The sequence below is a fragment of the Caenorhabditis elegans genome, chromosome V, assembly GCF_000002985.6.
Source record: "Caenorhabditis elegans chromosome V".
Taxonomy (NCBI): domain Eukaryota; kingdom Metazoa; phylum Nematoda; class Chromadorea; order Rhabditida; family Rhabditidae; genus Caenorhabditis; species Caenorhabditis elegans.
Window position 1 is genome coordinate 7,400,883 of NC_003283.11, and position 12,319 is coordinate 7,413,201.

Here is a 12,319-nt window from a genome sequence, read left to right on the forward strand (position 1 = left end):
TTAGTATGAATGCTGAAAATCAAACTACTTTTGCATTAATACCAGTAAGTAGATCTTTGTGACTGTCTGAATAAAAAACTGAATTAAAGATAACATTCATTGGATCAGTTTTAAATTTCTCTATTTTAATTGCCATTTATAAACTTCCGGCATTGAATAACTCATTTGGATACCTCACTGCAAATCAAGCAATTGTAGATGCCCTTCATTCGGTTATTTTCTTGCTATACTTTTGCCCAATGGTCATTTTGTGAGTCAAATTATCACAAAAATTGAGGAAACATTAAATTAAGGGACCAACCAATAATGAAGAGTTACTCGTTTATCGTGGGATGTTTCCTTCTTTTCTGTTATGAACTTTCAGTTTTAACACATTTTTTGATATCTATCAATAGATTTTGCGCTGTTTGGGTACCACTCAAATACGAAAAATGGTTCAGCAGAAAGAATACATCAAGCATCATTATCCTGTTGTGGATTTTTGAAGTGGCTCTAGCAATTGTTTTTTACCAGAGTAAGTTATAAATGTCGAGGTTCATACGGAATAGGATAACCCGTCTTGAAAAAGATATACTTGCTATAATAAAGTTATCTTTTTTTTCGAGCTTACTGATGAAATTCAGAGTATAAAGCCATTTCTGAATACTTTAGCTTTGAGAAGCATACAAGACAAATATGAAAATTTAGCTAAAATTCATGCTAAAAAAAGAAAATAATAATAATAAATGTTCAATAGTTCTCTGCCACGTGGCTTACTTGGAAGAGATTCATTTTATTCAATTTACTAACACTAAATTCTGTGGCTTTGTTGCTTGGTATGATGATTTTGTGAAAAATTCTGTAATTATCGCAATAGTTGTTTGTGTGGATATTTCAACTGTTCTTCGCGTTCATCATGTAACCAAAAAGGTTTTACTTTCCTCGAAAATTTTTAACAATATAATTATTTTTCAGGTACGTGGCGACAACAAATTCACGCTTCGAGATTTGCGATTCCTGAGACAATCGGTTTTTCAAGGAACCGTATTTCTTCTAGAGTTAGTAACATATTTCTTCATCCCACAGTATTTTCACAATCAGTGGATCATTTTTCTTGGAACTTCTTTCATGTGGGTTTCAATTCATGCAATCGATGGGTGAGCTCAAAAAACAATTAAAAAACCGGGCAATTATCAATTTAAAGAATGATCGTCGTCATGTGCAACCCGGAAGTACGAAATTTTTTGATGGGTCGCAAGAATGTTTACCAAATCACTGGTCCGCAAAACACGACAGTACCTGAAAGAACACGTGAAATGAGCAACATATAATTTAATGCGTCATAACTAAATTTCAAAAACATTATTTCAAACTTTAACAATAAATGTGTCACTAATCCCGTTTGTTTTATGCTAACAGTTATTATAGTTTAATACTTCTATAGTTATTATTTCTATGCTCAGTTTCCAATACCCAAAGTTATTTTGGCATCTAACCGGTATCTAAGTAACTTAGACTATTAATTTGCTCTTCGGTGATCAACTTGAAAAACAGGAAACCAATGGTATGCATTAACTGGAAATTAGAAAACTGTATACACATAGGAATAATATTTTCGCGGTACTGCTACATTAATTTCCGTATTCGGCATTCTAGACGCACGGGAAATGAGACTAAAGTAAGAAGAATTCCCTTATAAAATCATCTAGCTCGTCAATAACAATTCATTTGGGTCTTCCTATTTTTAAACGATTTCCCAAAAGACATACTCTTCCTACAACCTGAATTAAAACATGCTAATTCGCTGGGCACATAGATACCTCCCGGCGGTCGCCGGGTATCTTTCCTACGTCGTTAACCCCGTGTTGGCTTATTTCATTCTGACCGAACCAAAAAATTCTTCAATCGGAAAGTATCGATTTTTAATCCTATTCTTTGCTGTCTTTGACATGGTTTACTCAACGGTAGAGCTGTTTGTTCCAGTGGTAAGCGTTTCAAATGTTTGGTATTTATTATGTCATTCTGCTTCAGGGTATGCACGGGACTGGATCCGCTTTCGTGATTTATCTGGCGCATGGACCGTTTTTCGGAAAAGAGGTACGCACGTTTTTCAATTACATTAGCATGTTCGTGAGAACAACTTTTAGCGAGTACCAAACTTTCAGCATATGCGCCTCGCCCAACTCGCAATTTCAATCAGATGTGGATGTATATCCCTATCCTATGGAATCCTGGTCATTCATTTCATCTATCGTTACATCGCCCTTTTCTTGTAAGAATATTTTGATTTGTTTGCCTTCTAATACAATTCTAAAATTTTCAGCCCACAGTTCGTTAAAAAAGTGTTTCAACCACTCGGAATGTGCTGTATCCTCATTTTCTTCCTCATCCATGGCATTGTTTGGGGAGGAATCTGTGAACTTTTCCTGTATGCAGATGATGAGATGAGAGACTACATTCGGGATGTGTTTAGAGAAACCTATGAAGTTGATTCATATGATATTGCATTTCTTGCAGCACTGTACCTGGTAAAATGTCCACTGAAAATTGTAAATTTCAAACTTATTCAGGATGGGAGCAAAGAAGTGAAAACACGAGGTTGGGTTGGAATTGGACTTCTTTCCTGCATTTCTGTGTACGCCGTGTCATTGTATATCATATTGGGGAGAAAGGTCATTTCATACTTTTTGTGTATATTCATCAGAAGTTTCAGATCGTCGCAAAACTGAACACCCAAAACATCTCTCAAATCACGCGAAACATGCACAAACAGCTGTTCATGGTATTGGCTGTTCAGACAATTATCCCGGTCTGCATCAGCTTCTCCCCGTGCATGATGGCCTGGTACGGACCAATGTTTTACTTGGATCTTGGAATGTGGAACAACTACTTCGGCGTCATCGCTTTCTCGGCATTCCCATTTTTGGATCCGTTGGCAATCATGTTTTTACTTCCAAACTACCGGAAGAGAATCATTGGTTCAAAGACTTCGAAGACACCTTCCTGTACAGTGCTCCAAATGGGCCATGTCACTCCAGCTGCTAATTGAATAACCTTGATGCTTGTATTTTACTCAGTTATTTTTTAGTTTAGTTGCGATCATTTTTTTCACATCAACGTGACCTTGCTTAGTTGGGCCAAAAAATGCCTGCCTACTTTTCTTCGCGCGAAGCTTCAGAGCATAAGGTTGCCAAAGTACATTTGAACATTCAAAAAACTTTCTTACAGTCTGTGGATTTTTAAAAAAATAAAAGATGGAAAAGTAAATGGGGATTTCGCTTCAAATTCCCAAAATACCAACAAAAAAACACAGAAAGATCACGAAATATAATTTTAAAAATTGAGAGATGCTGCAAAGTTCGAGCTACGCGATTGTATAGCATGTATTAATTTCTCAAATTGGACAAGTCAGATTAGTTTTTAAATTTGCCACAAAAACCAACCAGCACTATCGGTAATCGGTGAAATTACCGATCACGGCGGACGTTCAAAATTCAATTGCCACTTGAAAAAATACCGAAAACGGCGAAAAGGAAATCTTCAACTTTGCCGTGAACAAAACTTTTTGGAAAATGGATTTTTTAGGTACGACCTAACTGATGGAAAGACAGTAGCTTGGAATATGCTATGACTTCATGACTTATAGGCAATGTTTGGTTATCATTCTGATTTTTATTCCAGACATTGGCGATAAAAGCTAAAACGAATGGTACGAATGGTACGAATGGTACAAATGGAAAAATAGTACGAATGGGAGTGGAGATTATTTCAATGAAAACACACGTTGAACTGTTTTTTGATGCACACTGACTGAACTTATGAGGTGTTCCCTGTTTGATGTGAATGTGTCGTTTGAACTACATTCTGGCCGCAGCATTTTGTCCACAATTTGCATTTTTTGTAAATGTCTGAAATTTGTGATTAATAATGATTAAAAAAAACTTCGGCAAAACTTACTTTTAATTGTATTCCGATAGTCTGTACATACATGATGATGATTTGCGTCTAAAATACAGGGTTATTCCGCATAAAAACATTCCAGTCGGCATACTTATTTTCAGACGAAACATCGGCTGGAATGTACTGAAAACCAATAGCGAGAAAAGGCAAATTGTTGGTTGAAGATTTGAATGATTTGAATGATCCTGTAGAACTGTCTATGGGTTGCTCGCATTGTCTCAGAAAGTAACATCATTTTGTCCTCCATTTTCAGATACATTACAACCGCGCAATAAATTATGATGGCATACTGTACAGATAGTACAATGGCCAAGCTGATTGTTCCTGAAATATTCCACCAACGAGGAGATCCCGTTTCATCGTAAGCCACCAAAGCAAATGATGAAACGTCTCGTATTTCAACTCCGTACCGTAGATTGACTTCGCTTCTGAAATTTCATACTTTTCAATCAATTTCAGTCAGACTTGAACTTCTGGACTTCACAAAACCAATGACAATACCTGAGATATTGCTCCGAAAAATCATCGATTTCGTTGAGAAAATAGATGGATGAGCCCCAAACTAGTCCGAACGCTGAGCAATAACCAACCCATAACAGCAGCCACCAGCGTTCAAAATAGCACAATCTCCATTCGTTAAATATTGCCCAGTAACGGTAGACAAATTGAACAGCGAGCATACATATTGTAGACGCATAAAGACTAGTGAAAAATACCAGAAATACTGAGGCAGCCTTGATGCTCATACCAAACGGTGTTTTTCTCGTGAACAAGAACCAACTGGCAGTATACGAATGTGTGTTCTGAAATTTTAAATTGCAATGATTATTCCTTATAAAAAGTCCATTACCGGGCAGATCAAAAGTTCGGCAGTAGCAAAAACGATTCCAAGGGATGAGAACATCAGAAGCAGACTTTTGTATGCACCAAAGTTTTTCTTTATCCCGTAAGCATTATGAGAAAGCTGCTAGCAAGGGGAGTTGTACAGAAACCTAGTTGAGCTACGTGTTCAGCAAGCTCAACATAGCTGTTGTAAGAAGAGGAACTCATTGAGACAAAAACTGTTTGAAAGTTTAAGATTGATAATATTTTGGTAAAAGATATATCGCTTCTTCCCTGTGTTTTCTGCCGGAACTATTGTTAGCTTTTTAGTTATTGTAACGGATATTTGATATGTTAATTGAATAACCAGAACTTTTCAATAAAAATGTTCTTGGTAGATCAACTTTTTACCGCTAACGGATGTCTGTAAAAATAGGTCCTACTGAAAACATTAAACGATACTGTGTGGGAAGTTTCAGTGGAATTGTGTTTTGACAGAACTTATATCAGATCTTGAATGTGTTTTACACCGGAACTATAGTAGAAAGTTTCTCAGTTAATGTACCGGATATGTTCATTCAATGAACAGAAGTTTTCACTAAAAAAATGTTCCTGGTAGTCTACCTTTTTACCGCAAACAATTGTCTGTAAAATTATGTCTAATTGAAAAAGTATCACTCCGGTGAATTCAAGAAATACATCATTTGCTGATTTACAGGTTACGCAATGAATATTACCGAAGAAGCATCTGAAAACTGCCAAATCTTAAAAAACCACAGTTCTTTTAAAGTTAATAATTTTGCCTGATTTCGTATGAAAGTTGTGTCGGAACCAAATAATATCATCAAATAAATTTCGCTATTGTTCACAGGTAAAAATTTTCACAGGTGGACGAATTTATGCAGCCATATAATGGTTGTCGACTATTGCCAAACAACCACCGAATTTTTCGGTTTCAGATTCATTTAAACCTATATAAAATATTTTCTGAAATCCGTATTGTTCTTACATATTCTGAATCTGTATTGCTCAAATTTTCCATCAAGCATATACATATATATGTTCCAAATATGTTTTTCAAAGTTTTTAGATTGTATATTGCTTGCAGTTTTAGCTGCAATTCATAAAAAAGGAAACAATGCATTTTGACGTTAAATGTATAATACTGTCGACAACGATATATACCGTGATGTGAATGCAATTCACAATCTGCACGGCACACATCTTTTCATATACTAAAATACTGAAAGGGCAATATAATGTGAAGTTTCTCTAACAAATTGTTTCATCAACGCGGTGTTGCATTCAAAAATTGAATAAAATCAACAACAGTTTGCAAATCAATCCAATACCCCAATAGGACGCGGAATGATGCCTCTTATACGTCAGAAACTTTTTTGAGGATACGTAGTAAATTTTTTTCGCTATCAAATACGTGTTTCAATGGTTCTAGATCCTGTCCATCACCGTTTCTTTGTTCATTAACCGTTCTCATTTAGTTCACGTGAACACTTTTGGTGGAGACTAAACTTTTTGGTCAGAGAACCTCCAGACTTTCTTCAAAAACTAGTGTTGGAGTTCAAAGAACGATAGTCTATGTTCTTTTGAAGATTTAACAGATTTTGTAAAAACGAAAGTATTTTAGCTGTTGTTGTCCATGTTGATATGATTTGATTGCGATGTGTTATGATTGACTTTTGCCGATGAAATCGCCAACGATTTTTAAATGTCTGTCCATCCCTCCAAGAAGTTACCCACGACATCAACTTTTATCGGCTGCTTACTATAAAATTACGTTTCGAAAGTTTTTTTGGTAAATTTTTTATTTATAGAAAATATATTAGTACTGTTAGTAACAAGTACTGTTAGTAGAACAAGTACTGTTAGTAACAAGTACTGTTAGTTAAGTACTGTTCATAACAAAATTGTTTAATTTGACTGCCGAGCCTGCGGCGTTTAATATTCCTTTTCCCACATTGTTCGCTGCCTCGGTTTGTGCCAAGTGCTCTTCAAATCCAACGTGCAAACCATGACGTAATCGGATCGCTTTTGGAATTAGAATTTTTATCACAGAATTCCGGATTGTTCTGTTGAATGTTAAGTAAGCAATGCACATGCATCCACTGCTCCAAGCCCATAGAATTTGACTTATAAGCATGAGTTGTGAAGAGACATAGCAAAACATCATAAAACTGTAGAGCCCAGCAACCGTTGCATGAAAAACACAGAGGATGACTGCTTGGAATATTATCTGAATATGAGTGGTGGGTGAGAAGTTGTATATTTCCAACAGGGAATTACCTGACGTTTAGTCTTGTAGAGCCATGTCGAAGTAGAGTAACCTAGTTTGAAAAGTAGATTGTAAGATAGATATAAATAAAGAGTACCCGTACAAATCACTAGAACAATGTTACTAACAGTTTCGGGGTGACTAACAAAAATATCCGGCTGGAAGTTGTACTATTTAACTGATTTAATTGTGCGGGAAAACCTTACATTTTCCCCAGTCATTGGATCAAAAAACCAGCAGCTATACTCCACGGAAAAAAGGACAGGCTTCGTGAATAGCAATGACCAAAAGCTATAACCTACCAATGCACCAAGAACAAAATAAAATACTTTCTTGCGGAAAACAAATTCCAACGGGAAATTGGGATTAATTTCCACACATCTTTCAATGGCGAGAAGGACTGAACAGGCACTCCCACTCATCCAGCATGATTCACCAACTGACCCATACAAAAATATTAAAAACGGAAATTGGCAAAAGGATATCCCAAGAACATTGAAAACACCAGTTGCCACAGAGTTAATGCTAAGTGATAGAATATCCAAAATTGATAGCAGCAGCATGAGTTGGTTAACGGGAACTCGAAGATTGAGTTTCAAAATTGCAAGGAAACAAAGCGTATATAGAAACTGAAACTTTGGGTTTTGATCTACAAGTATGTACGTTTAAAATGTTATTTTATTAGATATCAAAACAATAATTCTTAAATTTAAAAAACATAAAACACCTACTATAAAAATGACCCCACTAGTGAAAAAATAAGCTCCCAGAATAGGTCGTTGCGTCATAATTGCAGTTTTCATAAAATCAGGGCAATCATACTCTTTTGGCAAATTAAAGGAATTTGCAAGCACGTAGTAAAGTGACATTTGCAGGGACATGTTTAAGATGTTTCGTTTTTATTGCAGGTGGTTAACAATCCAACTGGAAAAAAAACATTTTCTTATTCAGATCAAAACTATGAGGATTAAAATTCATTGGAAAATTACAACTTGAAAGAAAAAAAAACGCGCATGACATAAGATACTGGGTTGTTTCAAAAAAATTTGTCACTCGCGGGGGGGGGGGGGGGAGGGGGTGACACAAATACACATTTTCAGTCAGAGCACACTGATTAACGGGACATCGATTAATTTACTTTGGTATTTGAAGAGGCGTTGTCTGGCGATATACTATATATCCTGTTGTTCCAGGTTTGATGAGATGTTTGAGAGCCGTGGGGAGTGATATTTATTTTTGTATGAAAACATGTATAGTTGATTTCCCACGGGATATAAATTTGCAATTAGAGATGCCCAGGAAATCTCTGGAAATCTAAAGGCACGGTAACTATCCATGAAACGGGAAAATGTGCATTTAAACGAAAAGGTTGGTGACGTAATAGGTAGAAAGATCTCTGAACAACGCGATATGTTCACAATACTGTCAAGGTTTCCGCTCAGTATCAAAGTAGGTCTCGAGCAGTAAACACCTAATTCTGTCTGAATATTGACGTAACTTCCGATTAAGAAGGGCACGAACAGTTCACAAAACATTTTATGAAAAAAAATTGTCTGGATGTTTTTGATTTTTTACAAACTAATCAATCGTTTTTTTTAAAGAAATTACACATAGTTTTCATTTGTAAAGCTACTACTTTTAATTGAAATCGCACAACATTTATTTATACTTTCTGAAATTTTCAGATCATATTTTATTGATGTCTCATCAAAGATGCAAAATATGTGCGGATTAACCAAAAACCTTCTATTCATTAAAATTATGGGAAGAACTATTTAATTTAGTCCATCAATTTCTGTCGAAACTCCAACGTTCATGTTCAACAGGTCAACTTCACACCTCTCACGTCTATACGAAATAGAAATTCGAATGGTATAAAGATTAATAAACATTGCAAAAAATTTAATAGTGAGATTATCCCGTCTCAAATCTGAACTATTTAAACTTTACTCATCTACTTTTTCCAATTTCATAAATGTTCACACAACTTTACTCCCTCGGTCTATTTTTAGTTTTTATCCCGAATCATGTCGATTCGGAGCCAATTCGAAGTCAGACGAATAGTCTGGAATGCTCGGAAAAGGATTTGCTGATTATGGAAGGAAAATGCTCAAGATATGTGAATGAATATACACTTTTATCAGAAGAATATAATTTGGAAGATGTTACTGCAGATATTGCAAAAAATATGAGTTATGTCTGCGATCGTATTACGGTAAGAATATTTTTAACTTCGCCCAAAATTGATGAGCAATCATTTCAGAATTGTTTTGATGAAATTCCATGTGATGAAGCTCAAAAGTTCAAAAGAATTTATGAACAGAAATGTGAAAAAGACGAATTCAGAAACTATAAAATGACGAATTGTGTTAATAAGTTATACGATAGTATCTATTTGAATTCTAACAATTGCAGCAAAGCCTATCAGTATTTTTCAGTGAGTTTTTTTTTGACTGTTTGACTTGTAAAGCCATGCCAAAGTTCTTCAAGAAAAATATTTTGTAAATGTTCATTCTTGTTTCCAGAAAGACCTCAGGGTTAGACGAGAAGCATATTCAAGCGGAGAGTCCTGTATTGTCGACATCGCAGAAGCAGTTTGCGTTGAAGAGACTGCTTTGACATATCTCAACACAAAATATGATCAGTTCGTGGATATCATGAGTATTAAACCGGACTCTGAGCACTGTACTTCACTGCATGACGAATTATTCTCGAGGCAATGTGAGCCAATGATTATGAAAAGAGAAAAGGACCAAGTGTTGGAACAGATGAACGGATTATTCAGTATTCTCCGATCGTCAAAAAAAACTGAAGAAGAGAAACAACAAGTGAAATGTGAAGATATTACGGTGACTTTCAGTTTGTTGTTTAGGTTATACAAATGGTACTATATAGTACATTCCTGTAATCATATATATATATATATATATGATTACAGGAATGCATGAAAGATGCTTGCTACAACTCTCATGACTCCATAAACAAATTCGAACAAAGCTGCTCCGACAAGGACAATGATTCGTTCGATAAATGTTATCGAAAACTGTTAACAAGCCCAGAAAGCATTATGTACAACTGTCCAAATGCCAATAGTACCAAGAACTCAACTGTTTCACTATTGGACATGTTGAGACTAAACCGATTTTCGGATAATAAAGAGTGCACTAGAACTCTAATGGCCAAAATCTGCACTCCTGAAGCGATGAAAACGTTTGATAAAGATTGGGGAGACCACCAGAGAAGAATGGCAGAACGGAATTAAAATTATTCAGTCATATAAATGTTATTTTAAGCCCAATAAAAGTTAACTGATTTGGCAATTAATTGATTTTTATCGTGAATTTTTTCAAATTTTGTGGGTATATTAACTTGTTTATTCTTCCGGGTTTACTGATTTTCTTTACCATCAGTTGTTAAAGCTTTGTTGGCACTGTAGAAAAAAACTATGTTGCAAAATTTTCATTGTTGACTAATCAGACAGAAGCCACTAAATTGAAAGTTTGGAAAAAACGGCTATATCGAGTACTGGCATTTCAGATTTATTTCGAAACTATTGGTCTCAAATTTTTGAAAAGGGACCGTGCGACTGAGAGATAGAGGGAGACCCATATGATCTTGAATTTAACTTTTTTTACATAACAATGGTACTTTTCCGATTTCTGCCCCCCAAAATATTTTTTACTCAATATTTCAATTTGAATTCACACGTGAATGTTTATTTCAATACTACTACAATTTTTAGGCTTAGAAAACAACACTACTAAGCCTGAAATTACAAAAAGTTCACGTTTCATTAATGAAAATACCGAAAACATTTTGGGGCAGAAATCGGAAAAGTACTATAACAATTGTTAATAATTGAGCTTTAGATCTATCTCAAACAAACTCTAGAATTAAAGTCTGGTTATTTATTTCCTTGATCAGATTTATAAAAAGATCAGAGATCCCACTTCATTTTTTCTAAATCATATCACATCCCATGGGACGTATAATCGCCGGTCTAGATGTTTTTATCTGAAACAAACATTAAATTCATCAAACCATATACTCCTACAAGTGATATGATGTCGTTTTACGATTTTTTTGAAGTGTTCACTAAAGTTCCGATTTTCATTACAATTGTTTCAAACTTTTTGCTTATATACCTCACAATTTTTCAAGTCAAGCAAATAGTCGGAACCTATAAATATATGATTATATTATACTCAGTTTTTGGAATTGGGTTCTCAATTTGTGATCAAATTGCGAAACCTTTCATTCATAGCTACAACGGCTACAAATCTTTATTATATTTCAGTTATGGAGAAGGTTGGTTTGAGGCTTCATTATTCGTTCGTCTGGGTGCTCTAGTTATGTATGCTGGATTTTATATACTTATTGTAGCTTTTGCTGCGGTGCAATTTGTATATCGATATTTAGCATTAGTAAACCCAGACTTGACGAAATGGTTTCAAAAATTTGGAGTTATTTTTTGGATATTGTATCCATTTTTGTATGGAGTCGTAAACTCTTTATCAATTCTATTTTTGACGTCGCCAGACGGCTTTACGGATGACTATTTACGGTAAGGTTATATTGTTTTTCAGAAAACAATCCTGGCTATATTATTGTAATTTTACAGAGCTGAAATCATTGAAAAATATGAGCTGGACATCGAAAATATAGCCCGATTGGTAATGATTCCGTTTGATACAGAAAAAAATTTAAGAATAAATAACACAGTCTACCTATTCACAGTAACTTTTTTCATCACTTGTCAGTACTTGATCATTATTTCTTGTGGCGTTCAAATGCACCTACAAATGAATAAGAAGCTTCTCAAATTTTCTGTGCCCAACCGGAAACTTCAGAAACAATTTTTCAAAGCTCTTCTTGTTCAAATTACAATTCCAGCAATATTATTTGTGCTTCCTGCAGTACCATTTATGATCGGCCCATTTTTCAATATTAAATTCACTTTGAAATCAGGAGCTGTTTGTGCATTGCTTGGAATGTATCCACCGATCGATAGTATAGCTTTCATGATTATTGTATCGGAATACAGAACATTGATCAAACGAAAACTAACATTAAAAAAAACACTTGGAGAATGTGACTTGACTGATGTTTTAAGTGCGTTATTCTAGGACACAAATTAATTATATTAAGGGGATCAGACGTGTAATTTTGATTTTCAAATGTTCGTTCCAAAAGTTATCCGTTGCATGGATGACGATAGCCAAATCACCTCGTTGTCTAATAAAATATCTTGCTTTCACGGTATCAAAA

The 12,319-nt window shown here is 35.0% G+C and overlaps 5 protein-coding genes and 1 pseudogene across 6 annotated transcripts; 4 read left to right on the forward strand and 2 right to left on the reverse strand.

Annotated features, from left to right (window-relative positions):
* Positions 1-5: 5 nt before the first annotated feature.
* Positions 6-1,310, forward strand: srx-60 (G-protein coupled receptors family 1 profile domain-containing protein; the record flags this gene model as incomplete). Its single annotated transcript, NM_072494.2, has 6 exons — positions 6-44; positions 90-250; positions 294-514; positions 737-909; positions 955-1,136; positions 1,184-1,310. 6 exons carry the CDS (start codon positions 6-8, stop codon positions 1,308-1,310), a joined length of 903 nt encoding a protein of 300 aa, NP_504895.2.
* Positions 1,311-1,772: 462 nt separating this feature from the next.
* srj-13 (Serpentine Receptor, class J) lies at positions 1,773-3,028 on the forward strand (the record flags this gene model as incomplete). The annotated part of the gene is made up of 6 exons (NM_072495.1): positions 1,773-1,964; positions 2,011-2,076; positions 2,145-2,251; positions 2,303-2,507; positions 2,550-2,651; positions 2,693-3,028. 6 exons carry the CDS (start codon positions 1,773-1,775, stop codon positions 3,026-3,028), a joined length of 1,008 nt encoding a protein of 335 aa, NP_504896.1.
* Positions 3,029-3,938: 910 nt separating this feature from the next.
* Positions 3,939-4,989, reverse strand: str-24 (annotated as a pseudogene). Its single transcript is given in 5 exon segments — positions 3,939-4,120; positions 4,123-4,367; positions 4,441-4,742; positions 4,790-4,866; positions 4,869-4,989. Coding segments are annotated over 5 exon segments (927 nt in total).
* A 1,675-nt stretch (positions 4,990-6,664) lies between these two features.
* Positions 6,665-7,932, reverse strand: srt-6 (Serpentine Receptor, class T; the record flags this gene model as incomplete). Its single annotated transcript, NM_072496.1, has 4 exons — positions 6,665-7,012; positions 7,063-7,209; positions 7,258-7,680; positions 7,783-7,932. 4 exons carry the CDS (start codon positions 7,930-7,932, stop codon positions 6,665-6,667), a joined length of 1,068 nt encoding a protein of 355 aa, NP_504897.1.
* A 1,084-nt stretch (positions 7,933-9,016) lies between these two features.
* On the forward strand, positions 9,017-10,373 carry R13D7.2 (T20D4.11-like domain-containing protein). The gene is made up of 4 exons (NM_001028910.5): positions 9,017-9,266; positions 9,315-9,488; positions 9,577-9,900; positions 9,990-10,373. The coding sequence occupies exons 1-4, from the start codon at positions 9,027-9,029 to the stop codon at positions 10,311-10,313; spliced, it is 1,062 nt and encodes a 353-aa protein (NP_001024081.1). The 5' UTR covers positions 9,017-9,026; the 3' UTR covers positions 10,314-10,373.
* Positions 10,374-11,112: 739 nt separating this feature from the next.
* On the forward strand, positions 11,113-12,177 carry str-41 (Seven TM Receptor; the record flags this gene model as incomplete). The annotated part of the gene is made up of 2 exons (NM_072498.2): positions 11,113-11,615; positions 11,673-12,177. The coding sequence occupies 2 exons, from the start codon at positions 11,113-11,115 to the stop codon at positions 12,175-12,177; spliced, it is 1,008 nt and encodes a 335-aa protein (NP_504899.2).
* Between the last annotated feature and the right edge of the window lie 142 nt (positions 12,178-12,319).